This window comes from Canis aureus, chromosome 32, assembly GCF_053574225.1.
Source record: "Canis aureus isolate CA01 chromosome 32, VMU_Caureus_v.1.0, whole genome shotgun sequence".
Taxonomy (NCBI): domain Eukaryota; kingdom Metazoa; phylum Chordata; class Mammalia; order Carnivora; family Canidae; genus Canis; species Canis aureus.
The window spans coordinates 36241021-36261295 of NC_135642.1; the positions used below are offsets into that span (position 1 = coordinate 36241021).

At 40.1% G+C, this 20275-nt stretch overlaps 1 protein-coding gene across 23 annotated transcripts in view; it reads left to right on the forward strand.

Moving 5' to 3' along the window:
* The window catches only part of IQCH (IQ motif containing H), a 213427-nt gene that overhangs the window by 28053 nt on the left and 165099 nt on the right, over positions 1–20275 (forward strand). For 20 of the 23 annotated variants that reach the window (XM_077881589.1, XM_077881590.1, XM_077881593.1 and 17 more), the window contains one exon: positions 6882–6998. The exons of 1 other annotated variant lie outside the window; for it this stretch is intronic. In XM_077881589.1, coding sequence (XP_077737715.1) covers positions 6882–6998 — 117 coding nt within the window. Of the gene's footprint in view, positions 1–6881; positions 6999–7329; positions 8563–20275 lie in introns of those variants that run through there. 2 more of the 23 variants (XM_077881610.1, XM_077881600.1) reach the window with 2 other exon arrangements.

Consider the following 20275-nt stretch of genomic DNA (forward strand, 5'->3'; position numbering starts at 1 on the left):
TCACCTCTAAATTCTGTTTGAAGCACAGCCGTCTGCCCTCTGTGTCCTAGGCTGCCAGCTTGCATAGCACATCCTTACAATAATTCTGCAACACTGTAAGGACCTTCACTGACCTCTCATCATTTCACTATTTATCACTTTTGCCTTACTGTCCTCTTCCTTCTTAGCTAGGTTAGGTTGCATGCTTGTGACAGAAATTGTTGCTTCCCTACCCAAAACCCATGCCCCCTTCTGCATTACTGACAACTGTGGTTTTGTTCAGGGTGGCACACACCATGAGGAAGATCCCTCATTTCTGAGCCTTCCTTGCAGCTAAGTATGACCACGTGTCCCATCTGTCCAGTGCTCACCGAAGCAGCAGTCTCCTGGGGATTGGTTCTAGGGAATGTTTTGCTTTCCTGATGAAAGGGTACAGTCAGGGCACCTGGGTGGCTCAGCGGTTGAGCATCTGCCTTTGGCTCAGGGAGTGATGCTGGGGTCTCAGAATCCAGTCCAGCATCAGGCTCCCCATAGGGAGCCTGCTTCTCCCTCTGCCTGTGTCTCTGTCTCTCTCTCTCTCTCTCTCTCTCTCTCTCTCTCTCTGTCTCTCTTAAATAATTAAAATCTTTAAAAATAATAGTAATAATAAAATGTTGGAATGAATGAATGACTTTTGTGGGGAGTAGAGGAAGAGAGATGGAGGTTAGGGGGAAGTCTCCCAGAGGACGTTGTACCTGACCTGAGCTCAAGTTTGGGAGTAAAAGTGTGCCCAGAAGACACCGAAGAGGAGAGCAGAGGACACTCCCAGAGAGGGAACAGCTCACTTACAAGGTGGAGAGAATGTATAGATGTTCATGAGGGAATGGAGACAAGGGGGCTGGAAGGTAGGAAGGGGCCAGATCATGCCCCCCATAAGGGAAACCACTGGGGGATTTGAAAGAGGTAAGAGACATCTCTTAATTAGTGATCCAATGTTCAGTCTTTCTAGAGGTTATGCAGAAGATGGATGGGCAGAAAGGAGACCACATAGCAACCATCACAGAGGTCTATGTAATAATCAAGGAGGGCAAACCAAAGCAGTGCCCATGAGGATTGAGAGTAAAGGATCTGAGAGACAGACAGGAAGTTGCATCAAGAGTGTATCACCCAACATTTTTTTTTTTTTAGATCTTATTTATTCATAAGAGACACACAGAGAGGTAGAGACACAGGCAGAGGGAGAAGCAGGCTCCCCACAGGGAGCCTGATGCAGTACTCGATCCCCGGACCCCGGGAATTATGACCTGAGCCAAAGGCAAACTCAACCGCTGAGCCACCCAGGTGCCCCCAACCAACATTTCTTTACAACACAGCAGCACGCTATGATGGAAAAAGACTTTGAAGTCCGAGACATAAATCAAATCCTGTCTCCTCACTTTGGGGTTGTAGGACCCTGAGAAGTCCCTCAACTAATTATCCTCATTGGTAAAGTAGTAATAATATCACATACTCCCTCATGTCCTTTTATTCTCTTTTTAAAAGATTTTATTTATTTGAGCGAGCGAGAGAGAGAGAGAACCCAAGTAGGGGGAGGACGGAGCCATAAGCAGACTCCACACTGAGCACAGAGCCTGCCGTGGGTCTTGATCCCACCACCCTAAGATCAGGACCTGAGCCAAAATCAAGAGTCAGATGCTCAACTGACTGAGCCATCGAGATGCCCTCCCCTCTTTGTCCTTTTATTATTTTTTTTAATTTAAATTCAATTAGCCAACATAGTACATCATTGGTTTCAGCTGTAGTTTTCAATAATTTATTGGTTGCATATAATACCCGGTGCTCACCACATCCCTCTGGTCCTTTTAAAGACTAAAGCGAATCAGTCGTGCATTAGGACAGTACCCACCTATTACAGTGCCTGGCACCAAATGGGTCTGAATAAATGTTAGCTCTCTTCCCCCAACGTTTCCCATAGTCTACAATTCAACTCCTATAGTAATCAGAAAACAAGAGGGGCACATCTGACTGGAAGTAGTTAAGTCTTAAGGTTTTGTGAACCTGAGGCAGTTAGGCAGCAGCTGGGCAATTTCGAAGCAGCTTGGAGTTAAGTGGTGCTGTAATTGTGGGTCCCTTCCAACCCTAGCAGGGAGGTAAGAGGGGCTGTCCTAAAGCATACAGCGCTAGAGTTGAAACAATAACCCAACAATAAATAGATTTGAATCACACTTTAATTTTAAATACGACTTTTTACTTTAAAAAATTGTTTTTTTGGACACAAAAATATAGAATGAAATCCATGTACCAACGTCCAGCGTGAATAGTTACATGATTTTACAGTTGTTATTTCATCTCTTCCTCCATATTTTTTGGTGCAATCTTTTTTTGTTTTTTAATTTATTGATTCATGGGAGACACAGAGAGGCACAGACATAGGCAGAGGGAGAAGCAGGCTCCCTGTGGGGAGCTCAATGGGGGACTTGATCCCAGGACCCCCAGATCATGACCTGAGCCAAAGGCAGACGCTCAACCGCTGAGCCACCCAGGTACCCCTTTGGTGCAATCTTTTAAAGCAAATCCCAGAAATTGTATCGTTTTACCCTTAAGCACTTCAGATAAGGACTTTAAAAAAAAACAAACCCATAACTATTATCACATCTAACACATTTAACAATATATTAATACCAGAGAATTCCCAGTCCCTGTTCCGTTTCCCCCAATTGTCTTATAATTGTTGTTCTAATGTTTGCATGAAGATGTAAATAAAGTCCACACAGTGCATTTGCATCTCAGTTTATCCACAACATTACCCACTCATTTAAAAAATGCCACTTATCTGCAGAAGCAAACCAGGTCATTTGTCATTGAGTTTTTCTTTGCTGTTTGGATTTGGCTGATTGCAATCTCATGGTGTCATTTTATGTTTTCCTCTGTCCCTAGTATTTCTTGTAAACTAGTGGCTTTGTCTAAAAGCTTGACCAGATTCGGGTAACACCTTTTTGGCAGAAATAGGTCATAGGTGGTGCTGTTTACGTCCCCTTACAGGATATCAGGAGGCAATTTCTTTTTTTCTTCTAAAGATGTTAAGATTGATCAGTGAGTGTGAGTATTACTGGCTTGATCTAGCCTTTATAAAATTCCTCTAATGGTATTAGTAACCACTGATGTTTGCCTAAATACATTATTTCATTAGGGATTGCAAAGCAGTGATTTTTATAAATTCCACCATTCCTTCTGCATTTATTGGTTCTATGAAGAACTGTCCCTTACCAACTCTTTTTTTCTGAGAAATCTATTTTTCAGATGAACCACAGGATAAACGCTTGATACTTTCCCTTTATCTGCTTTCAAACTAATCTATCAATTTTATCAAGTAGTTTTTTTTTTTTTTTTTGCAAGAGGGGGAAAAACATTAAGAACTCATGGGTCTTTATATATATGAAGTGTTTCAATCCGTTACACTCATTATGTTTTGGCCAGTAGGCTCCTGAGTAGTGCTTTATCATTGCAAGATATTTACTGTACATTAGTCATGTCCCTCACAAACAACCCCGTGAAGGTAGGTATAATTACCCAGCTTTACAAATGAGAAATCCAGACCACATGGCTTGAACCACAATTTGAGGTCTATTCTTTCCATTAAATATAATAATGGTTGGAAGAATTAGAGTGTTAAAGGTGACTGGATTCTTCCTTTTTTTTTCTTCTGGTTTTAAGATTAAACAGTAGAAGTCTTTAACCAGTGGGAATATGATATTAAGCAGTATACACTTTAGAAGGCATTACTTGGGGCAAACACTGTTGAGAATAATGTTATGCTGATAATACTGTAACTTAGTAAATAGCCCGTCTCAACTTTGTTTGTGAAGCATTTCGATTTTGATTACTCTGTGTGGGATCTACTGCTCAGATGTATGTCATTTTATGGTCTGCCCATGTCTGGGGAGCTGGTATTACACGCTGCCTAGTGTTTTTAATTCAGAACTTCTTTGAATAGAAACCTTAGCCTCTTATGTTTAAACCCTCGTTTTAATAGCATAAGCTATTTCCTTCTTAGATAGCTTTGTGGGCATAGTAATAAAATAAATACCACAAAATCACTGATGAGATGAAAATTGAGCTCCCTGCTTCTGTGCAGCCATGTAGGTAAAACAGTAATTGGCTTTGATAATAACTTTTGTTCTTCCAAACCAAAGTCTAAATGAGAGTCAGATTTGATATATCTGCTTGTAATTACTATCAAAAGGAGAGAATTCAAGGTTTAGATTGTTTAGTGACATAAAGTAAATCACTGCCTTTTCTTGATCAATTTAAGAAAAATTTCTGAAAATTATTTTTGATATTCATCTTACTGTTGGTAAAAGTTATCTTCTGGAGTTTGCTCTTCTGCTTAATGGAATGATTGATTTTGTTTTTCTTTTTTAAATTGACAACTATTTTTCTTGAAAAAAATCTTATTACTGGGTCTGCTAAAGAAGATTATGCTTTTAAGTGTTTTCCTATATATCTCTATAGGTGGTCTGTGAAACACTTTTAGGTTATGAATGTATTTGGTAGTGATTTGTAGTGAAACCATTTGATACATCAATGTTATTTAAATGTAGGCTCTTTTAATAGGTTTTTAAAAGGAAAATTTCATCATGTGTTATTACTATTTTGGTATACACATGTTTTGGTGCCAAAATAGTAAATATTAGAATATTAATAATTTTAAACAACCTCTCCCATTGCTTTAGAAGCCAACTAATACATAATTGGTATTACAGCCAATTCTTTTGGTCTTTTCTTTGGGATTTCCATTTCCATTTGGATTTCTTTCCATAAAGATCTACATCCATTGCCACAGAAATACAAAAAGGAGCAGAGAACTGAATTTTATGCCACTTTTACCAATGATTCTGTATTTGATAATATCCTCCTTCCACCACTACTATAGCCACACAAAGTTGATGGAGCATAATAAAACTAAGAAAACGGCTATGGCCCACCGAGCCAATGATTCCAGAATTAAAAAGTTCTAACAAAGCTTAGACATGATAGATGAAGCTATTACCACCAGTGTATCCTGGGTTCACATTTTAAAAACACTCTAATTACAGAAACCACATCCAGTCAATATAATACATATTAGCAATTTCCTAATCCTTAGTAGGATGGAAATTATTCTGAAAGTTTAATTAAGAAGAAAAAATTATGTTCAGGTATTAATTTCAATAAAAGAAGCACTCCGCTTCCATGCAAAAGCCCTGGAGTAGTGCTGTGAGTGTGGGTTACCCATAGAAGGAAAGCGGTTTATAAATAGGCACTGCATTGTTTTTGCAGCCCCTGTACTTTCAGGAGAAGGAAAGAGATATGCTTTACTTGCAACCTGTATCCCTGCACGGGTTAAATAAAGTGGACAGCTGAGGGCAGTTATTTAGAGATTTGGCTTAAAAACTGCTATTAAAAAAAAAAAAGGTTTGGAGTCTGTGTTAAAAAATAACTTATCTGGACAGCCACACATTCCGTAGGTATTTCTGGAGGCTTCCCCCTCACTTTGACCTTAGGCACAGCCCATTTATGAATGCGTATGATCAAATAAATAACTAGTTCATGAACTAATCTTCCTGATTGCCACAACCATCTTAACAATTGCACTAGATCACCCCCAGAACTAAGACTTTCTCAAAGGAAATTTTTTTTTAATTGCTCACAACACCTCCTTTTTCAAAAAGTCACAAAGGCTGGGTATTTTAGGATTCCATTTTTATAAAAGGCCCAGAATGAGTACATCTAAGAGATAGAGAGTAGACTAGTAGTTGCCAGGCCCAGAAGGAGGAGCAAATGGGGAGTGATTATTAACGGGTATGAGGTTTCTTTTGTGGGGCAGGAAAAATGTTCTGAAATTAGTAGTAGTGTTTGCCCAACTTTGTGAATATACTAAAAGCCACTGACTTACCTACTTTTAAAGGTGTGAATTTTATAGTATGTGAATTATATCACATGGCCTCAGAAACTCTCGGTAATGTCAAATTTAAGTGTCAGCTTACCTTTGAGCACCAAATCATAGAATGCCAAAGCTGGGGAGGGTGTGTATGGCAGGGGGTGTGGGGGCGGAGGAGGGTAAGGGCAGAGTTTGGAGGGTAGGGGTAAGGTGAATAGTTCTTCAAGAGACGCTCAAGTCTAATTGCTGCATTTTGCAAAGAAACTGACTTTCAAAGAAGGAAAGTGACTTACCCAAGGTAACACGCAAGCAGTCCAGGGGAAGGCAAGACTGGAACCTAGCTCTCTCCTCTTTTTCACCACCACTGTACTATCTTCTCTGGTGGTTTATAGTTAGGCATCTCAGCAGTAACTAATTTGAATTATTTAAAATGAGGAACACCTGGTTCAAGCGCCATCCTTTTATTTTTTTCTAATGAACGCACACGTTTTTCCTATAGATAGCAAGATCCCTGTGAAGGAGTAAATAAATGTGTTGCGGTAAATTCACCAGTCCAAAGTGAGATTTACCTGTAAATGTCCCTTGAGGAAAGTGGCCACATTAGCAGACCAAGAGAGCCCTCTACCTGTGTATTTGTAGTATAGATTTCATTGGCAAAATCCTTGACCTGGAAAGCTAAAAATAAATCGAGACCAGGTAATCTGGTCCTTTGTCCACCTTGGTTGGCTTCTGGTATTATTTTGGAGCAAATGAGTGGTGTCCAAGGATATATTTGTTCGAGTAATAGGATACACAGAGGAAAATCTACAGAAAGTTCCTTTTCTGTGAATAAACAGACCAATTAGCAGCCTATATATATATGTATATATATATATAATTTTTTGCAATAAGAATGACGTTAAAATAATTATTTTCAAAGAACTTCACATTCCTTTGAGAATATTTATGTCAGTAAGCATTTTTGTTCATTCAGCATGAAAGTTTCATTGTTTCTTTGTTTCAGCGAAAGATAGGGTTGAATGTAAAAATCATGCAGGATCCTGAAAACATTCACCACAGAGCTGCTGTAAATGCGAACTATGGAATCAGTTTGCCATATATTAATCAGAGAAAAGCATGTGTAAGTAATGAGTTATTTTAATGAGCTCTTAATTTTTTTTTAAGAATCAAAAGTCAGATATTTTAGAAGATACAATGTAGATTTTAAGTAAAGATTTTGATCCTTAGAATTTTGGGGGGATGAAATGGAGAGGCTTTCATCCTGTTTATAATCACAAATGATTAAAACTGTGTAAATCTATTTTTTTAAAGATCTATTTGTAGCCCATTCAAATTTCTCTGTTTTAGCTGATGTTCCTAAATAATCTGGTATCATAATTTTAACAAGGATGAAATAATTTAACAACAAAAAGAATGAATAGAGAAATTTTACATATTTTATTCTTCGATAGTTGGCTTACCACCAGAAAAAAGAATACAGCAGCATTGTATCGGCTTCAATGGCATATAATCATCCAGGACATAAAAATTAAGAATATTATTCTAAATCTGAAGCAAGTATGGATTCATTCTCTGTCAGCAAAATTATGGGCGGGAAGAATAATCAAATGGAAATTGGCATTAAGTGATCTCAGAGTCTGTGCCTATATTTGCCATTGACTGGCTGCAAGGATTGCGCTTTCTATGTTGTGGGTTTTTCTTAGGAGATTTAAAAGTAGTGCTTCATTTTCATTGAGAAATTATTTGATTTGTGATTATTTCTAATACTGAAAACAACCACTGAGGTGACACCTATACATTTGTAAACACATTCTTAACCTTTGGCTTCTCTCAAAAGCTCTTAAATGTACACTTGGGGAAAATCAAAACTAAAAAAAGGTGCATTTTAGAATTAGATTGCAAAACCATTTCTAACCAGCATTAATCTTCTAAATTTCCTGCACAGACATTTTCATCTGCCTACTTCATTCGTGTAACTCTGAAATATATTTTTTAGTTTCTTTCTTTGTGCTTTATGTTATTCTAACAGGTTTGGCTTAAGAGCACTTTATCACAGAAATACTTCTATAGCCTAAGAAATAACCAGAAAGTTAGATATTTTTATTCCTGCTGAAACTTTATTTAAAATGTCACTGTGAATAATGTGAAAGGGTTTTTATCTGCTTCCCATGAGCCCAAAGCCCTTGAAATAAAAATATTATTTCTCTGGCTGCACAGACGGAAGCAGATTTCTCTTGTGTTGTTGTTGGTTCCCCTCCTTCAATCTAGAATTAATATTGGCTTAGCTGGTGGAGTGCTGAGGCTTTGTAGCCCAAGGCAACTGCTGCATTTCCAGCAAACTTTTCCTGATGAGTATGGAATCAAAGTTTAAAAAGGCACATCTCTAGAGTTAGGATTATGCTTGATTTTAATGAATGTGAGTGACAATTCAGACATAAACAAGAATTCAAAGTTATATCCAAAATTTGGGGCAGAACCTTAGCTATTTGTTATATTTTTTCCTTAATTCCTAAGAGGATGAGTGCTTTGATTATTGTGCCCATGAACTTCAAACACAGAGGGTTTGGGAAAGCACTTTGCCGTGCATGATATATAGATAATATACACTCATTTGATGTATTAAAGATCCTTTTTTTTCCCCACTAAACTTGACTCCATGAAAATCTACACCAGAGGGCTTCAGAATGTATGTACCTTATATACATTTTGCTCAATCTGACTGTTAGCACTTCAATCAAAATAGTTGATACTATCGTTTCGTGTTGCTATATGTATATATGATGGTAGTAACTGAAAATCAGTATTTTCATTTTGGATTTATAAAAAAAGAAACACTGTGCCCAAAAGTCCCGTTAGAGAAATATTCCGGTATTGGTTTTAAACAATCACATAGAGCATTTGGGAACAGATACAGTTGTGATTTACCACTTAACAAAAATGTTTTTGAAAGCCCTTCCCCAAACTGAAGCGATGTGTCTAGTGTTGTGATGTATAGTTAATTAGAAAGGCAGCATCAAGGCTAATCGCTTTTTAGAGCTACTCTAAACACTCCAAGGGGATGATGATTTGGCTGCCGAGGGCCATGTGTTTCTTACTTCTTATGAAATTTGTCAAAAGCCTGTAAATAATCTTTGACATTTTTGACAGAGCAAATTTGAATATGTAGTTGATTTACATGATTAGTTCCTAGAAACTGGTATTTTCTCCATTTTATGAGAAGTATATCCTTCTTGATCATAAAGGGGCTGGTGCAGAGATTTTAGAGCATTGAAAGTACATATACCCTAGACACACACACACGCCTTCAGAATTTTATATCCTGTTACTATATGTAAAATCAGTACTTTTACCAAAAAAGTACTAAAAGTGGAACTCACTAATGATTTTTTCCAATATCTTAAATCTGCCAAATTATACAATAACCACAAGAGCCCTCTAACAGGTTTTAGAGTAGAGCCTCAAAGGCAGGGAGAGACAAGAAATCTCTGATAAATCAGCTTTGTACTTCCTCACTGACATGCAGTTCCAGTTAGACTTTCCAATGCAACACGCTACACAAAATTTGACTTTGATTTATTTCACTTAAATAAAAAAGGTTTCTTACAAGGCTTGAAACATGTATCTGTTAGCATGAATTTTAAAAGAACAATTATGAATGCATAACAAAATAGCCAAACAAAACATTGCTTTGAATCGCTGCACAAATAACTCTGATTATAACTGTTATGACCTAGAAAAGAATCGTAAAACCATTTTTCTTGTTGGCAACATATGAGTTGCTGTAGAGTTATATGCAGTTCTTTGGTCCCACTTTCCAAATAAATAAATATATAATGCAATGTAAACTTAGAATCCTTTATTTATTCATGAGGTTGAATTTAATACTATTATGATTTCTCGATTTTATGAGTCATACGTTATGCGGTGTTTTTCACGAACTTAGTTGGGTAGCAACCACACTTCACAAATCATAGTTTCATTCTTTACTGTTTCACTTGGGGTGTACATAGTAATCTCTCTCGTGAAAGTACATCCATTTCTGAAATGATAAAGTAATGAAAAGTGAGGCAATTGTGTTCGTGTCAAATGATTAGAAGAAGCACCAGAAGAAAGGGGCGGGGGGCGGGGGGGGGGCTGTCTTTGGGGGGGTGGGGTGGGGAAGAAGGACTATTTCAAAACATGATTGTGTTTTAAGCCCATGCATATGGCCACAATTACAGTCACAACGTAATTTGGCAATGGTAGCAGAATTAGATTTAAACAAATTGATGTTACACTGCAGTAATTCAGAATGAGCTTGTTGCATTTATAAACCATAACAAGAAGCAGAGTGAATTAATAAACCCTTCTTGTCACTAAAAATAAAAAAGGGAATAATTGCTGAGCCGGAGTTAACAGATGAGTATAGTCAGCATCCTTTCAGCCTAGATATGAGAAAGTGAAGGTCACCCCCATCTCGGATGACAAAGAGGGAGCATTTTGTTGGTAAACAAATTAATCTTTTGAAAGGTCGCCATTTGTTTTAAGTTTTTATCCAGTTCTTGTCATCTGGAATCAGAGATTGACTGTCATTTCACCAGGCAGGGGTGCAGTTGAAGCAGACAAAGCTTGCTTCTGTACATATCAGCATTCCTTGACAAAACTCGGTGCCTGATTGTGATGCTATGGGCTGCTGGTTTACAGCTGTCTCCGGACAAGAATGCAGGCCCACCCCTGAATTCCAATAAGATGGGGCCTGCATATTCCGCCTGCTGTAAGCTGGCCCTCTGCCCACAAGTAAAATGTATTGTAGTTCAAGCCAGCAATTATCTCTTTTACTTCCTTCTGTGCTGCTTCTGTTCCTTTTTCCCAAAAACAGATGTGGGTATTCACTCAAGTTCTGCGTCTATTCTTTCTCACACCTGCCAGGTCAGAATTTTGACAGAGGTAGAGTCCGAGGGAGCCAGCAGACAACAATCAGATGGAGTTTCTTCGAGAACAGTTTAAGGAGAGAATGTTGGATTTTTTTTTTTTTTTTTTCCAGGAAACGTGGAGTCAGCATCTTGGTCCCCCTCCCTTTCGCCAGGAGCATTTGGTAAATTAAATTAGTGGAACAAAAGGAAAATAGCTTTAAAAGACATTCAGAAATGCCATATCCTATTTATGACACACGGTCACTACCCAAGCGCTGCGAAGGCACGCACAGCAGCCACCTCTGTCACTCAGGAGAGCTTTCTCTCCAGGTTGCTTAGAGTTTTCCAGAGAACAGGGACTCCTCATGTTCCTCCTGATTCCTAAAACATCTCCCACCAATATGGCAATGGTGGTGGTGGTGGAAGGGGTAGTGTCTTGCCTTTGAAGGTGGCTGCTGTTTAGCACTCTAGTTCCACCTGGGTTTTGCGTCCTGGAAAAGCTGAAGGATGTGATGGGCCTTTTGTCATTGGCTGCTTTCGGGATCTGTCAGGAAAGCCCTATATGACTCTGAGAGTAGGAAAAGGCTAGGCTAGAAGTTCCCTAACTTCTTGAGAATGGTGTTTCCTGAGTTTCTGTGCTGAGATGCAGCAGGCTTTCCCAGACCAACCCTATGCTGAACTCCAAGCACTTGCTAGCTCTCCCTGGAGGGATTCTGGGTCAGACTGCCTGGGGTGAATCTTGCCGGACAGGGACCCCCCAGAAATAGCCTGCATTGTTTCACGGGGAAAATGTCCATAATAAGAGTATCTCATAGGATCATGTTGAGATTTAAATGATAGAATCCAAAGCACTTAGCAAAGGTCCCGGTACAAATAAGTGCTCTGGAAACAATAGTTGTGACTAATAGCAATTTTCGCAGATTGTATTGTGCCATGTTTTATATTGGCTTTTAAAACTTGCATTAATGTAGGGGCTGAGGGAGAGAACCAAAATATTACTCAAATAGCTGCCAAGGATTCTACTTAATACTTCCTTTGATGATGCCTTCCTTCCCTCACTGTTATGAGGGCAGAGACCTTGCTGTCTGTTCCATTTGCCTGTCTTTCAGATCTTCCACTGCCCCAAGCAGTGTTTTGCACATAATAGGTGCTCAGCAAAGGACTGGTCTGTCTCTTCCTGCATCCAGTCTCTGATTAAAAACTAAGTGACCCCGATGCCAGAGTCTAGGAGTGAAGAAACGATGTTGCCAAACTGGTCCCCCTGGGTGTACCCTGGTTGCACAGGGCATCCTCCCACTGAGCCATCCTAGAGAATCTTCCTAGTGAAACATCCTTGCTCCTGGATTCCTGCAACAGCCTTGCCACCAACTAGATGTTTCCAAGAGCAAGTTACTCCACCTTGCTCATTCCCATCTTCCTGGGTTATAAAATGGGGACGTTGCATTGGAGACAGTCTGGTGTGGTGGGAAGGGTGTGGAGTCCAGTGGATCAGTTTGGGTCCTATCTGCCATATTCCAGTTGTCCAACCCCTGGCAAGCAAATGCAATCTTAAGGCCTCAGTTTCCTCTCCTGCAGAGTCAGGATAGTGGTGCTCATTAGGCAAGGGGGTCCTGGAAATTACAGATAAAATAACATTGCTGGAATGTAATAGGTACCTAATACTGCTCGTACCTTTGTGAAGAATGAGCTAATATTAGTAATCTCATCCTTCCTTCCCCTTCTTCACACCTGTGCTCCCAGAAAAGGATCTGATTTGGCTCCTTTCACACTCCAGTATAAATGAGTAATAAGGCTTACTGATGTTGTTTTCAAACTGTTTTGGGAAACTCCAGTGAGTTTCGGGGAGACTGCAAACATTTAATGCATATTTAATTTTTTGATAAATATTTGAACCATTTTAAATTGCAATAAAGAACAACACAGACATACTTAAGTTAGGTACCAAATCTTCATACACGCTAGATACCATCCATGGGTTAGTTTGTGCTGTCAGGTCAGTTGTGTGGGTGCGTGGGCGTATGCACACATGCACATTTGAACTTCTTACAAAGGTGTTTTTTTAATTAAATAGAGTATATCTTTGTATGAGTCACATTTTGAAATTCAGATCTGCTCATATACACTCCTTAAGAATCATACAAATAAATAAGTGAAGGTTAAGTAAGCAAATACACGTCAAGGTCTTAAAGCAGTGACTGGCCCCTACGAACCATTCAGCTGGTGTTAGCGTTACAACACATGTGTGTTACTGTGCATTCAAAGCCAGGCAAGTTCTCTGGAGCTCACATTTGGCAGCATAATAATCAATGGTGCAATTACAATAATACACATTGCACTGTGATAATACAGCATCATCTCGTTGCTAATTTTAGGTTTGACTTGGTTCTCACCTGGTCAGAAATGTGCTGTACAATCTCCATTTGGCAGTACAGGGTTGCCGTGTTACTTTGCTTACAGCTGTACATGAGAGGTCAGCAATAAAACATCCTCTTAACATTTGGACTCAACATGCAAACAAAATCAGATTGTTCTGCAGTTGAGTGACTATCTGAAATAGGAGGGTGGCCGAGATAACCGAGAAGAAATTTAAATGGGACAAGATGGAGTATCTTACAATGTGACAGGACGCATTTGAAAAGTACTTCCAACCCCTCAATCATAAGAGCACTTACTAAACTGTGCCAGACACCGCGCTAAGGGCTTTCCGTACACTCTTATACCTATAAAAACAGGTGCTATTATTATAACCATTTTACACATAAGAAAAGTGAGACTAAGATTAAGCTACTCACCCAAGGCTATGAAGTAAGGAAGGGGAGTTAGGATGCAAATTATTTATGAAATCTACTGGACAAATCTCAATAAATGAAGTACTCACCAATCCTTAATTACTAGTTGTTAGATATTGTCAGTGATTCCATTTTGAAATGAAAAATTCCTACTATTATTTAAAGCTTCTGGACGATTTTAATTGAGGGAATTCCTGAGATTATAAACACCATATCAAATTGTTAGCTATTTGAAATTCCTTATCCGTTGGTGTCAGAATGTTCTCCATCTTGTGTATGCAAGAAAAAATACAGAAATAAATTGTATGCTGAGGTGGATGTAAGGTGAGAGTTATCATCTATAAGTCTTGACTTCTTAATTTGCCTTCATCAAGACAATCTCACTGTTTCCAGTGTTGATTTACATATAATGTACTTATTTGCATATATAATTCAACATATAGAATTATATTAGACTGTACAGAACTTGCATTTATTTACATATCAGCATTCTATTTAAGGTTGCCTTTGAAAAATAGCTTCCACTCCTGAAAATAAATTTGGAAATCTTTGGCATGGAGTATTACTTCTCCCATGGGTTTTTGGTTTTTAACAAGAGTAAATCCTCTATTTAATTAAACCAAAGGAGTTAGACTCTATTAAGGGATTTCAAGCATGAGTGGACAGGGAGAAGGGAGATTTGGGGATGTAGGAAGAGAGCCTTTCACTGCCCTGGCATCATCCCAGGTCAGCAGCCACCTGCTAACCAGCTAGCCTTGCTTCCTGATGTGATCTAGAGCCTTTGTGCTTTGTGACTTGGGCTTTGGACTTGAGTTTTGGTAGCTAGGAGACTATGTTGCAAACCTCATAATTGCACTTTGAAGCAAAAATTACGTAGTTAGTGGAGCCTGATTCAGCTCTATGATAGGTTGAGGGCATCAGGGGTCCATGGATAGAACCATATTTCAATATACTTGGTTTCCATTGTATACTGTCTTATGGATTTATGAAAACATTATTCTGAGAAGGTGTGTGTACATGTCACCAGAGTCCCAAAGGGATCCCTGATCTCCCCTCCCCCGCTCCCACAAATTAGAACTCCCTGTGATAGATTTCCTTCTCTTTCACACAAATATCCAATGTGGGGCAAAGTGTATATCAGAACAGAGAGGTATACTAAAAACTCTGTAATCTCTATGGATAAATGACCCACTTCTCTTAGTGGATGGTACAGGAGACCTATCAAAGAAGTGGATATATCCACTTATGAAAATCTACCACTGCAGATTTTCATAAGAATTGCATCATTGTGAGAGAAAATATAAAACCTCCTGCTTTCCTCTAACCACAGTGGCTTTTCCACTACAAGGAGGAAAAATGGAACTGCTACATAAGAGGTAATACTTGCATTTTTAGAATGAGCATTCTACTTGGAATGAAGCAAAGGAAAACTACTATAGCAAGTAGCACAGTAACATTAGCCACAAGAGAAATGGGCCTAATAGAATTGTTTTTATCATGGCCCAGGTTAATTATCCACTGAGAGGTACTTGAGATGAATAAATACAATTGCTGTGTTCTCCAATATTCTAACCCATTGTACCTTAAACTGTACTTGAATTCAAGTATACATTCCTAGCCTTTTAAAACCCCATCGGTAGAACAGAAGTAAGTACCCATAGACTCGAGTAATTCACCCTATACTTTCTTTAAAAGCATCCCCTCTGAATCAGAATGTGTAATGTAAGCCCAGAAGACGCTTATTTGGAGGAGATCCTTCTCGTTAGGCCATAAAGTTGGGACAATATGCCACCAAAATATCCAATTTATATAGTCTTTTGATTTCCATCTCTATCTGTAATGATAGCCTGAATAAATCTGTTTTGTGGTTGGCAACCACGAAGTCTAGAAGCAGCCGTGAGCATTTCAGTGGAAAGAACCATAGACCAAGAGGAGACTAAGGGGACGTGGACACTAATCGGGCCCCACCACTGCTGTAATAGCCACGCTGTCATGAGAACATCACTGAGTCTCTAAGGACTGAGATGCCCCACCTGTATTCTGAGAAGACAAATTGGCTTGTTCAGAGTCCTTGTCGTCAGGGCCACCGCTCTGATTCTGTGATTCCCAGATCAATGCTGCCTTGGCACCTTGGGAACTGCCAGTCTCTCAGGGGAGACAAAGAAATGATGGGTGTAACTGCCCCGGGGCAGGGAAGGGTGCTGCATCAAGATAGGCCTTGGAGGAGCTGATGGGTGTGGCTGAGAGGAGAGGCCTGCTTTGGAAGCACTGGAAGCTCTACAAGCAAAGGCAGAGGTCTCTGTTCCTCTGAACAGAGAGGGTGGCTTGGAGCTTGCCCTAATCATCTTGATTTTTTATAAAGGGAAAAACCCAAAAGACATGGCTGGATGGGTAAGGCCAATGGATGGTTGGCCTTGAATGGGCTACTGAAATCTACTTGTGTGATCTCATCCTTGATCATAAAGAGAAGGGCTGAAGGCAGTTACTGAAATTAGATCACTATTCCAGATGCTCTAACTGAAGGTCAGCTTTAGAATTCTCCTGAACAATCTCTCTACTTGATGTCCTCATTGGTTATTAAACTTTATTTCCTCTCTCTTTGGCCATAAAGGTTTCTCAATTAGATTATCTAGCGTTATCACTTGAGCTTGCTCAATGTTCATGAACCGGCCTATTTAAAGTTCTACAGGCAGCCTTCCCCCTGACCATTTACATCCAGCTCTGTCCCTATAATATGAATGGCCACTCAGAGCTGCCAATCTAGCCAGATGGATGCCGAATACTTCCCCACTGCTACCTAGGGCTCTACAGGAACCCCATCCCTAATCCTCACATCTCACCTCTCCCTTCAGCATTAGTCCAAAGCAGGATCTGGGGCAAGATTTGTGGAGGCAAGAGAGCCGGGGAGAGCACCAGGGTGACCGACTCCTGGCAAATGCTGTCTGCCCTCCCCTCCTTTCCCCCCTGCATACCTTTTCCACACACCCCTTCCTCACTGCCAGTTACCAGCCTCAGCACTGGACAGTGTGAGCCCCACCACCCCAATATCACCTACTTGCTAACTCACTCCCAACTGTCCATGCAAAGAAATGCCTGGGGGACTGTCTTCATCTGAGTGTCTTCTAAGTTACAGAGGTGTTTCCAAACTTATCTGTTTATGCTAAACAGAAAAAAAGGCAGAGTGTTCACGGGAGAGGCTTTTTTTCTTCCTTTTTTGCTCTTAGTGAGAAGTAAGAACCCTAAGAAAATGTCCAGCATTCTTTTACTTAGAACAGGAGTCATGAAAGTAAGTCCAATGGGCCTGGGACGGTGACAACAGACCGTAGTGACTGGGTGTAGCACTAAGTCTTTATCACTGGAGTACATTGTTATGGAGACAGGCCTTCCCTGGAGGAGGCGGCCACTGCAGCTCTAGCCCTATGGCAAGGTTCTCAGGAGAAGCTGAAAATGCATATTCATATTTTTGGTGAAATCTCTTGATTCGCAGTTGTTTGTTCAGATAATTTTTAAAAATCCCACGTAGTTCAAAGAAAGTGGCCTCCAGTCTACACCTGTATTGCTGGTCGGCAATTTGCAGCTTAGAGAGCCCAGGAATGCTACTAATTTGCTGCAACCCAGGGTGCGACCCTTGACTTTACAGGATTAGAGATTTCATTTTGTCTGAGTTAGATCAGTCTCTGGGATGCAGCTGAACTCATAAGAGACTGACATATAAACTGGAATGCCATTTTATTTATTCTAAGAAGAGCTGTAATGGTCAGACAAGGCAGAATGTTCCAGTGAGCCTGATCTGCTGAGCACATTGTATCCTTCTTAGAAAGCTATACGGAGGCCCAGTCAGAAGGCTGCTTAGTGAACAGGGAAACTGACTGAGGGTAATTAGTTGGATGATCTTCATGGTGAGCAGCATCACACATTTATAGTCCGATGCATCCATCTGTGAAGCTCCTCCTGCCAAAGGGATATGAATACATCTCTGTGGAGTGCTTTATGGACACTGAGAAATTCTAACTCTCTGATTCAACTTTTTATAATAAATAGCCAATATCTGCTTGGACTTGACTCTGTGAATTCTCTTGCACTGTGCTGAACTTCTCATATCTGTGTCTACATCGATCCCTGTGGAATGAGTGATATTACTCCCATCTTACTGATAAACTGAGGCATAGAGAAATTATGTTACTTGTTCCAGCCATGCGGTTAGTGACTGGGACAGCCCAGATTCAAATCCCAGCCTATGTTCTTAACCACTGCCTTTCTTTTTATAATTTCCTATAAAGGGCCACTGCCTTCAATTGGCACCTAGTTTCTCTGACAACACTAGTCACACGACATTCCATTCGGGGCCTGGGTCTTTTTTTTTTTTTTTAATTTTTTATTCATTTATGATAGTCACAGAGAGAGAGCGAGAGAGAGAGAGAGAGGCAGAGAGAGAAGCAGGCTCCATGCACAGGGAGCCTGATGTGGGATTCGATCCCGGATCTCCAGGATCGCGCCCTGGGCCAAAGGCAGGCGCCAAACCGCTGCGCCACCCAGGGATCCCGGGGCCTGGGTCTTTTAAAGCAACTTGGGCCCAAGCAAATCGCATTGATCTTATACTCATTTTTTTAGCTGAAGGCTCAGAGTTGGGGATAGGAGTGGGGGAACATGTCTCCTTGTCACTACTCTATCTCCCTATCTGAGTAATTGGAGTACCCAGAGCAGGAGAGAAACCCTGACTAGAAGAAACAGGAGGCGTGAGGCATCAGGAGGAGAATGAGAAAGATGAGAAGAGAGATGGGGAAAAAAAACAGTAATGCAAAGTACCCTTGGGGATTTCTTGGTGAGATACCCTGTTTCCCTATCTCCCAGGGAGAGCCCAGGCAAGTTACTCAGCACTGGACAGTTTCTGAAGCCACTGTGGCCACTTAGAGCAAAAGAATTCTCCTTTCCCCATGCTTGGCTGGTGAGAGGCCCAGATGTGGCTGGTGGTCAGGTTCAGTTGTCCTACTATCTCATGTGACCTAAGCACTCTGTTTAATATGTTCCTAAGAAAATTATCTTCTGGGTTTCAAAACACTGTTTTCCATTTCTACCCAAAAGGGGGGGGGCTGATCCTTGTAGAAAGTTATCAGGAGACACTGTAAAGTGAAAACAGGCACTGACCCAAGAGAGGTAGCTGACCACTGAGAAAACATTCCAACATCCTCCTCTTGACCCATTTAAAGATATATTGGATACCTGATACTGGATTCATGTAATATAACCATAGTTTAGGGAGAAAGAGGATTGACTTTCTGCCAAGGATTTTTACAACTGTACCCCTCTCATTATGGAATTACCATCTAACCTAAAACATTGAAATCCCAAGGGAAGATGCCACCATTTTCCCACAGACATAGGTTTATTATTCCATCTACCCATAGTTTCAACTGTAGGACCTAAACTTCCATCAGAGGGAAGATCATTCCCCCATAAACTCCCATTTTCTCATCTTGAACACTTGCAAGGCCACCTAGCTGTGCTTTTGCTCCAGGCTGCACTTTAAGCTGAAATGTATTACCTGCCCAGGAAACTGCATTTTAAGTAATAGCCACCATTTCTGAGTGCTCCTCCATGCTGGGCATGGTGGTAAGTACAATATACACAAATTAGCTCATGTAATCTTCACAGTAACCCTACAAGTTAAATACTGTTACCACTTTCATTTGATATTTGGGGAAACAGAGGCAAAGTGGTTAAATAACTTGCCCAAAAGCACACAGCTACAAGTCAAACTCAGCCAGTCAAGTTTTAATCTTTATTCTACGGTACCCCCAGGTACTTTGAGGATGATGACTTTGACCTGCTCCTGAGGAGTAGATCTGGGACCCAGCCAAAACCTGCTTCCTTGATGACCAAGGAATTTGCTAGAGAAATTTCTCTGCCTTGGTCTGGGAATAGAAGTAAAAAAATCAAGCTACTCAGTAAGAGACTATATTACTCAAGGCTTAGAACAAGAAGAGAAGCTGGTTCTTCCCCCCTCCCAGGCTTATTGAGAAAGAACTGACAAATAATGTTGTATAAATATAAGGTGTCCAATGTGATGACTTGATACACATATATACTATACTGTGAAATGATATCATCCATCATCTCACATAATTACCTTTTATATGAGTGTGTGTGTTGTGAGAACATTACTCTCAGGGCACTTGGGGGGCTCAGTCCATTGAGCATCTGCCTTCAGCTAAGGTTATGATCCCGGTTCAAACCTTGCATTGGGCTCCCCACTCAGCTGGGAGTATGCTTCTCCCTCTCTCATAAATAAATAAACAAACAAACAAATAAATAAAATCTTTAAAAAAATCTACTCTCTAGAGCTGGTACTTTTAAAGATGGAAAATTACTTCAATTAAACTGTAACCTCCTTTGAGGACACGGATAGTACCAAATCTGGTAAGAATCCAATATAGTTACTATTGGTTGATGTGTATGTGGTTAATGACCTTTTTTTTTTTTTCCAAGATTTTATTTATTTATGAGAGAGAGAGAGAGAGGGAGAAGTAGGCTCCATGCAGGGAGCCCAATATGGAACTCGATCCCAGGTCTCCAGGATCACGCCCTGGGCTGAAGTCAGCGCTAAACCGCTGAGCCCCCTGGGCTGCCCTGGTTAATGACTTTTAATAACAGTTTGGTAAGGACCCATGTAATTGAGTTAGGCTGTGTCAAGTTAATTTAAATAATGAAATACCACA